Source organism: Orycteropus afer, unplaced genomic scaffold (assembly GCF_000298275.1).
Source record: "Orycteropus afer afer isolate SDZICR_OR568_19922 unplaced genomic scaffold, OryAfe1.0 scaffold00006, whole genome shotgun sequence".
Taxonomy (NCBI): Eukaryota; Metazoa; Chordata; class Mammalia; order Tubulidentata; family Orycteropodidae; genus Orycteropus; species Orycteropus afer.
This window is the reverse complement of record NW_006921593.1, coordinates 19,179,486-19,188,727: the sequence shown is the minus strand read 5'-3', so window position 1 is coordinate 19,188,727 and position 9,242 is coordinate 19,179,486. Positions and strand designations below refer to the sequence as shown.

Below are 9,242 nucleotides of genomic sequence, written 5' to 3'. Positions count from 1 at the left end.
TACGGTCCGCGGGCCCGCGCGGGGTCCCAGCGAGGGTCGGAGGGTCGGAGGGGAGTCCCAGCCAGGCGAGGTCAAGGAAGGCGGGTCCGGCGTGGGAGGACGGCTTGTGGGGGGAGGGGACGCGGCGAGGGTACGGCCCACGGGAGATCCCAGCGGGGACGGATCGGGCGGAGCGTCCCAGGAAGGGGAGGGGCGAGCCGGGATCCATCGGGAGAAGAGTCCCTAGGGAGGGTTCCTGGAATGGGGAGGGGGGAACCGCCTGCTCTGTGCACCAAACTGCCACCCCTGTGCGTGCACCCCTTCTGTGGGGCGACCTGTCCTCTCTGACTGAGGCATAGGGCACCATGGCGTTACCACCAGTGGCTTAGAGCCCCAGCCTGCCGTGTGAGCCACCCACCTCACCACCCGGGTGCCTGGCAGGAAGGCCCAAGACTCCAGAAACAGGACCAGGCACCAGGTGGTGTGGGTCCCAGGCCAGTCTGAGGTGCTCAACGACTGCCCTTCCTGGTCCTCCCCCTTAGGACGTTGTCAGGGACAAGTGACCCTGACCTCAGAGTCAGGACAGACAAGGCCATACAGCTCAGAGACTGGAAAGTGTATGGCATTGAGTGACATCCAAGTGACAACTGTCACCCAGGCCTGTCACCCCAGCAGACCTCCCCACACAGGTCAGCGTGTAAGACAGGGTCACCAGCCCAAAATCAAACGGTCGCTGACCCCCAAAGTGCAGAGAGGATGAGAGAGGGGGCAGGAGGCTGAGGCTGGGCCGTCTGGTGGGTCCTCCAGCCAGTGACCTCAGCAGACCTCTGTCCTGGGTCCCCATGTTCGAGACAGACCAAAGCGGAGCCGTCTGGGCTGCAGTGGGGGTGGCAGTGAGCATCTTCCCCCAGAGAGTGATTGGAGCCGCCAGAGAGCACGTACCCCAGCCTTGTGTCCCCGAGCAAGCACAAATGCCACCACAGGGAGGGCCCTGGACACAGGCACTCACTGTCCAGTGGCTTGTCAGGACGGGAGTAGCTGGGTCAAGGGGGACACAGCTCTCTGAGGACACGACTGGGGACAGAGTAGAAACAGGGAGGCTCTCTGGTCAGGACAGTCACTGGAAGCCACTGGCCAACTTGTGGCCCACTAGGGCCCCCTGGCCTTCCACTGAGGAGGAGTGAGCCAGGGAGGGCAGTCCCCGAGACCCAGGCCTTTTCCTGAGTGGGCACTCCTGTGGGGGTGTGATGGCACTGTCGGGGACAACAGAGTAGCGGGGGCCCCGGTGACTATCACGGGTCCCTGGAGGTGGGGGGTGCAGCTAATGAGTTCCAGCAGCCGTGAGGCACAGAGCCCTCGCCCTTCCCGGGTCTCAGGAGGGGACGCGTGTTTGTCTTGGCTCAGCTTTCCTCAAGGCTTCTTAGCATGTGTGTCCGGTGAGCAGCTGGAATTTAAAGGGACAGGCGTTCCTCGTCCAAGGCAGAGGACGCTCTGTTTCTGGCCCTGAAGAGGAAGAGGTCCTTGTTTTTGTAACACTCAGCACCGACCGTGTGCTTGACCTTCCTGTGATCCACGGCGATGTGTCTCAGGGCACCTGCAAGGCCAGCCCCCCTCTGCGGCCAGGGCCCAGAGGGCAGGCCCATTCACAGTCACACCCATGGAGGGGCTGACCTGGGACCCCAGCTTGGCCGCCCCCCCTCCTCGGCACGTTCCCTGAGACATGGTCTGGCCCCAGGTAGCAGAACAGGCAGGGCAGAGAGCAGGACCTGGGTTCCGATCCTGCCCCGGCCCAACTGGGGGTGTGAAGCAGATGTGTTGAGCCCAGCCCCCGAAGCTGGGCTCAGAAAGTTCTGCTCCCAGAGGAACTGGATTGTCCAAGAAGGGACAACCGGTGACACCAAGTGTCACATTCAAAGATACATCTCCTTGGTCCCTTCCATGATGTTTGGCTTCAGCCAAGCCTCCAGCCCTGGGCCCAGCTTGGGGGTGAGGGGGTGACAAAGAAGGGCCTCTGCTTGGACAACTTACAACCTTTGAGGACAGAGGCCACTGTCTGTGCTGCCACCGACGAGCAGGTGGTACGGAGGATCTGGAAACCGCCCCCTCCAGTACCCAGGCCTCCATGGCCTGGCCCCCACCCCTGCCAGGAAGCCGCTACATCCCAGCCCAAGGCCCACCCCCGCTCTCTGCAGAGAAAGCGAGAGACTATGAGACAGGAGGGGGCCACTGCACGGCTGGGGGCCAAGGAGCAACAGCTGGAGCGGTCGCTGAGCGTCCTGCCCCAGGAGGTGGATGGGGCCCTTGAGCAGAACCAGCAGCTGCAGGTCAGTGGCTGCAGGGCTCTGCACACCCCGCCTGGGGGGCAGCTGGGGAGGGGTGCTGGAAGCCAGGGCCTGGGGCTGCCCTCTGTGTGGGGCGGGGCGTCCTAAGAGGCACCAAGCTCCTCACGACAGTGGATAGACTCTAGCCACTGGCTCCATCCCTGTCGCCAGATGAGAAGCCAGCAAGGAGGGTGGACAAGACTAGGCAGGTGGTGGCCCAGAGGCCGTGAGAGCAGTGATGGCCAGCCCGGGGGCTGGGCTCTAGTGCAGCCAGACCCCTGAGCACAGCACTTGAAATCACAGCTGAGGGCAGGCATGCACCCAAGCTCGTCTGAGGGCCGACTGGGGCTGGGCCGTGACCCCTGGGCAGCATTGGGCGGATGATACACCTGACGTGGACGAGCCGCCACAAAGGCTGTGGGTCTGAGGCCTGTACTCCCACGTGTCCCTGTGCGGCATCGGCCCCTGCTGAGCACAGGACGAGTGGCCTCAAAGGGCAGGCACCCTGGGCAGCTCCAGCAGGAGGGCCGGGTGCCGGGGTCACCAGGTTCTTGCCCTAGGCCCAGATGGCAGAGCTGCAGCAGGGCGGGGCCCAGCGGCTCCACGAGCACCAGCAGGACACAGCCGCCCACACGCAGCGGCTTCGTGGGGCTCAGCTGCAGGCCACACAGGCCCTGGAGGCCCGAGAGCAGTCCCACCAGCAACAGGTAAGGGAGCTGGAGCAGCAGGTGGGGCTGGGGGCCCCAGGAGGTGGGGGCCGCAGAGGAAGGGGTCCTGCAGGGTGACCACACAGCTTCCGCATGAGCTCTTCCTGCAGGGGGGACACGCACATCCTCTTGGCTGGAAGTGACCCTGCCTGTCCGTCATTCTGTGCGTCTGCCTCCTCGGGGGCCTGTCACCGAGTGCCCCCCCTCCCAGGTGACCAGCCCGAAGGAGCAGCTGGCGGAGGAAGACCAGCGGCGGCAGCAGGCGTGCCCGGACCAGGCCTATCGAGCACGGAAGTGAGCCTGCTGCGATCCCGGGCACCCTGACAGGCGTGGGGGCCCCCGGGCCTCTGGGGCCTTGATCCCCTGCAAGAAACCCTGCTCGGAGGGGCCGCCCAGCGCCCGGCACTGGCCTGGGGCTCGCTCTGGCGGCTGCAGGGCTCTGCACCGAAAGCGCGCGCGTCCTGCCGGCTTCCGGGGGCGCAGGAGCGCGCGCGCCCGGGTGGCCTTGCCTGGCGCGCGCTTTCCGCCGCGGACCTACAAGGCGACCCCGGCGGCCACATTCCATGCCCGCAGTCTGTAAACACCGGGAAACACGTGGACAGCGTTTCCAGAGCCCGCAGCCAAAACCAGAAGGTCCTGCAGCGGCCGCCACGGTCCCACGTCCGGACCTTCTGCCGCTCCAGGAGCCGAGGCCGTCACCGTGGCAGGTGGCTGGAAGTGACTCAAAGCCGGTCCCCGTGACTCATGCCACCAGGAGGCTTGACCCTGGGAACAGTCCCCCACCAGGAACGGGGGCCGTTCCTGGGCGGGCCTTGCTGCTCCGTGACCCGGGTGCCAAGTAGCGCCTGCCCGCACCCCTCCCATTAGCTTTTTGCCATTCCCCCGCTTTGCAGGGTCACTGAGTGGCTTGTCCCTCCAAATGGCCGCTTCTGTTTTGGAAGGGGTGTGTGTGGTGGTGGTTGGGGCATGGCCTCCCTGTGGATTCCTGTCTGTGCACAGTGCGGCCTGGCCCATGAGCACACACCCTCCATAACTGCGTGGGGTGCAAGGGCCGATTGCCCACCAAGTCCACTCCATCGGTCTCTGTAAGCTGAACCTGAAGGGTGTTCTGTGTCCCAGACCTGCAGCAGTGTCTGTCTGTCTATTCCAAGGTCACTGTGGGACTTAGGCCATCCTGTCTGGCCTTAGGGATCGCCTTACCAGGGCCCCTAAGCTGTTCAGAAGCAGCAGACCAAGAGACAGATGGATTGGTTTCATTCCACCTCACCTTCGCCTGCCTGTTTGAGGGCAGTGTTGGGAAGGGTTCTGAAGTCTAGTCCAGGCTCAGAGGTGAAGCAAATCCCCAGGAGTGAGTGGCAGCATCTGTGCCCTGAGTTCACCCAGCCACGGTGGCCAGTTAGGGCAACTGGCAAGCCTCGAGCAGGTGGCAGGTGGACTCCCCTTCGCTGCCCGAGGACGTCCAGAGCAGTGGTGTGCAGTGAAGGCGGGGCACTGGGGCGGGCACTGAGTAGGTGCTGCCTCCTTCCCTCCCCACCCGCAGTCCGTTTGTGGAGGACCCTCAGCGCCGCCAGTAAGGACCGGAGACTCAAGGGCTGGGGGCGGGGAGAGCTGGCCATGACTCAGCTCCAGGGTCTGGGGTTGTCACTGGAGAAGCCCAGTGTGTCCTGGAACATGCCCACGCCCACACGTCCTCGTGCTGCCCTGCAGGGCTGGCTCCTGTGTCACGCAGGCCTTTGGGACTGACGTGCCCCCCAGGGGAGGCCTGGGTCCAAGTGTGTGGATGGCGTTTCACTGTTCATATGATGTCCCCACAGTCCCACAGACACAACACCCTGGCCACTTCGAGTGGGCACCACGGCGTGATTCTGTTGTAAAAGGTAGTGCAGTCAGCATGGGAAACACGAGTCTCGCTTCTTTATCACCAAGCTGCGCACCTGCAGAGATTGTAATGGAAATAAATGAGCATTTTGTCCTGCACCCCCAAAAAAGTATTGTCCTATATGTGACCCCAGCCACTGTGGCTGAGGGGCTCGGAGATGGGCCTGTATGACCCCGGCCGCCGTGGCTGAGGGGCTCGGACATGAGGATGCCTGTACCACTGCCGTATCCTTGGGCTCAAGGTGTTCCAGTCTCTCCTCCATGGCAGTGACAGTGTGGGAGATACGGGCTCCAGGTCTCCACCATTGCCCCCTGGCTGCCTGGGGGTGTCTCCATCTCGGTCTGACTTGCCGGCAGCTGGAATAGAAGAGGCGAGGGTAGGGTGTGAGCGGCCCCACAGCGTAGGCACTGAGCAGGGGCCTGGTCACCAACCCCCCCGCCCCTCCTCCCCAGCCATGACCTTGGCCAGCCCTCATCTGCCCTCCCAGGTCTCAATCCCCCAGTGGGTGGAGGTATACCTGGAGCAAGCGCTTCTGGCCTATGTGGTGGGACCATGGTCTGGAGGGGTCTGTGCCCCACCAGCCACCCCTGGAGGGGACGGGGAGACAAAGCTGGGGTACACCAGCCTGCCCTTGCCCCTTGCAGCCCTGGACGTGAGCCTGGCCGTCCTTCCGGGACTAACAGACCAGTCCTGCAGCCAGGTGCACAGGTGGAGGGCCTGCCCCACTTTGGCGTCCTGAGGTTGCTCCCGGGGGCCCCCAGACCTAAACTGCACACACGCTCGGGCCCTAAATTAAAATGCCACAGGCCTGGTGGGAGGCTCGGGTTTCCCGCCCCACAGCGGGAGCCTCCTTGATAAAGCGATTTGGGTTTTGATAAATTGGACATTCTGTGGCCAAAACAAAGGCGTCCTTGAGTCCGGCAGGGAACCTGAACGGCCCCATGCTGAAAAGTATTTCCTGATAATATTTTTAGCACCTGAAAAAAAAATGTTGTTTCTCTTTTTTTGCCTGTGGATTTTTTTTTTTTTTAAATGAAATGCAATGCCCAGCGCATTGGGGCCTGTGTTAACCCCCAGTCTCCCAGGCCTGGCTGACAGCCAGCTACAGAGCAAAGGCTCTGGGGGTCGGCAAGGCGTGGGCCCAAGGTCGTGGCTTTGCTAGGGCTGTGCCTGGAGGCTTTGAGGTGCTGCCGGCCCCCCAGACCAGGAGCCAGGACGGTCCGCACAGTGAGGTCAGGACATGGTCCCATCCACCCCTCCCACCAAGCCTTGAGAGGGAGCCCCTCACTCTGCCTCTAGTGAGACCACTGTACACCCGGTGCTGCGCTGGCTCCGGAGCAGGGCTGCGCTCTGAGGCTGCAAGGCGGCTCCCGACACCAGTCCAGACAAGGACCTTGACAGGGGCCCCTGGGCATGTGCTCAGGTGCGGTCTGCAGAGCTGGGCAGTGCTGTAGAGGGGCAGCCTGCACGAGTGTGAGTGTGTGTGTGTGCGTGAGTGTGAGTGTGTGTGTGGGAGTGGGTGTGTGAGTGTGGGAGTGGGTGTGTTGTGAGTGTGTGTGTGTGAGTGAGTGTGAGTGAGTGTGAGTGGGTGTGTTGTGAGTGGGTGAGTGTGAGTGGGTGTGTGAGTGAGTGTGAGTCTGTGAGTGTGAGTGCGTGTGTGAGTGTGAGTGAGTGTGGGAGTGGGTGTGTGAGTGTGAGTGCGTGAGTGAGTGTGAGTGTGAGTGCGTGTGTGAGTGCGTGTGAGTGTGTGTGTGTGAGAGTGTATAGGGAGAGTAGGTGAGTCTGCATGCATATGTGGGTGAGTGGGAGCGTGTGGGAGTGTGCATCAGCACGTGACTGTAAGAGTGTGTATGTGTGTGTGTATGAGTGTGTGTGAGAGTGTGTAGGGAGAGTAGGTGAGTCTGCATGCGTATGTGGGTGAGTGGGAGCGTGTGGGAATGTGCGTCAGCACGTGACCATAAATGTGTGTATATGAGTGTGTATGTGTGAGTGGAGAGAGTGGATGAGTGTGAGCATGTGAAAATGTGTGTAAGTACATGATTGTGCATGAGTGTGGGGGTGGGTGGGGGTGTGTATGTGTGAGTATGCATGTGTCAGTGGGGAGAGCGGGTGTGTGTGAGCGTGCATGTGTGAGTGCATGGAGTGCGTGTAGCCCCTATCAGGCCCCTGCTGAGAGCCAGCGTGAAGCTCGGTCCCCATCTCTCACTCTCCTCCTGGACATGGGAGGTGGTGACCGTTCTCAACCTTCATCTTTTGGAACCATGGCTGTCCTGTGGTCCTGGGGGTCTGAAGCCACTAGGCCAGGACCCCAGGGCTGTGGCACTGGGCAGGGTCTGCCACCCACACAGCCTCAGTTTACTCATCTGCAAAGAAGATCTTTGTACCAAGAGGCAAGCGAGGCGCCCAGAGTGCGAGATTTAAGGAGATCCTGGCTCTCAGGGTGCAGCTGGTGCGGGGTCGGCTTCCAGAGCAGTGACCTTAAATGCCGTGCCTGTGAGCCTGGCCAGCCTCGTCCAGGTCCTGGCCCCGACACCAAGCCAGGCATCGTGAATTGCTGGGGATGAAAACACCCAGCACTGCTTCTGTGTGAGCTTGCTGCTGCCTGCTGCTCACACACACGCATGCTGCATAACACTCACGGGTGCGACACACACATGCACACTACACACACACATCCTACACGCACATGCATATACATGCACACTCGCATGCCACACACACGCCACATGCACATGCACACTCACATGCATGCTGCATGCATGCATGACACTCATTCACACACATGCCACACATGCCACACACTCGTGTGGGCACACACATGTCACACTCATGGTACACAGAGATACTGCACATACATGCACTTGTATGATGCACACCACATGCACACTGCACATATGCTGCATACATGTGTGTGACATGCACTCACACAGATGCCACACATACCACACACTGACATGGATGCACACATGCCACACACATGCTGCACACCCACTCACACACAAGCACACACAAGCATACCACACACTTACATGCATGCCACACATGCACACACATGGTGTGCACACACATGCACACTGCACACACTCACATGCCACACACACACTTCACACACTCACATGTTGCTTCTTCGAAATAAGAGAGTTGCTGGCTCTGACTGCACAGCAGCAGGTGCTCAGTGAGCTTCTGGAAAACACGGATGGACCCTAAACCCTAACCCGAACCCGAACCCGGACCCCAACCCAACTGAACCCAGAACATCAGTCCACTCCCGCTCCTGCTCAGCACAGCCAGCCTGGCTTCCTCCGCCTGTGAGACTGATTGTCTGTGGGGGTGCACGCTGATCTTTGAGGGGTGCACACTCGCCTTTAGGGATGCACTCTTGCTTTGGGGGTCACTCTTGTCTTTTGAGGTACACTCCTTGAGGGGTGCACTCTTGTCTTTGAGGGGTGCACACTTGTCTTTGGGGATGCACTTTTGTCTTTGGGGGTTGCATGCTTGTCTTTGAAGGGTGCACCCTTGTCCTTGGGGATGCACTCTTGTCTGTGGGGGTGCACTTTTGTCTTTGAGGGGTGTACTCTTGTCTTTGAAGGGTGCACTCTTGTCCTTGGGGGTCCAGACTTGGGCTGCAGTCAGGATTCTGGGTGCAGAGAGGCCCCGAGAGTCCAGGCCCCATGTTCCACCTGGGGACAGAGAGATGGACCGCTGCAGCCCCCTTGAGCCAGGACACACTCTCAGAGTGATGTCCCTGGTGAGGGTTTCAAGAGGCCGAGAGAAGGGCTGGGGTGACCACAGGACAGGGACACACAGAATCTGAATCTGGACCCCTCTGTTGCAACCCTGATGCCATCCATCTACCCACAGCCCCTAGGCAGCCCTCCCATGCAAAGCCCCTGGGCAGCCGCCCATGCAAAGCCCCTGAGCAGCCCCTCCCCATGCAAAGCCCCTGGGCAGCCCCTCCCCATGCAAAGCCCCTGGCAGCCCCTCCCCAAGGAGGGCTGCTCTCCCCAGGTGCCTGGGCATCAGGAAACCTGCCCGGTGTCTCTCCTCACCACCTACATCTCTGTGACCAGGAGGGAGGACACACGTTAATGCCCAGACGCCTCCAGCCAGGACAGCCTCACCACAAACAACCCCGTTCCGGGCCGGTTTCTGTTACCCAAGCCGAGGGCTCAGGGCTCAGGGCTGGGGTGGGGGCAGCAGGAGATGCTGGCGAGCCAGGGCGGCCTCCAACTGACCGCGCTCTGATAAACCTGAGCAGGGACCCAAGACGGCACCCAGTGCCGGACAGGCCTCAAGAAAACGGATCTGTCCAGACAGCTCCTCGGGCCCAAGTCCCGGACCGAGCCCCGTCCCGCC

At 61.4% G+C, this 9,242-nt stretch overlaps 1 protein-coding gene across 1 annotated transcript in view; it reads left to right on the top strand.

The window, feature by feature from the left end:
• CROCC2 (ciliary rootlet coiled-coil, rootletin family member 2) overlaps positions 1-3,305 on the top strand; it is a 56,516-nt gene extending 53,211 nt beyond the window's left edge. The window contains exons 32-34 of the mRNA XM_042781279.1: positions 2,172-2,303; positions 2,861-3,028; positions 3,219-3,305. Of these exons, the coding sequence (XP_042637213.1) occupies positions 2,172-2,303; positions 2,861-3,028; positions 3,219-3,305 (387 nt within the window). The remainder of the gene's footprint in view (positions 1-2,171; positions 2,304-2,860; positions 3,029-3,218) is intronic.
• The last annotated feature ends 5,937 nt before the right edge of the window (positions 3,306-9,242 follow it).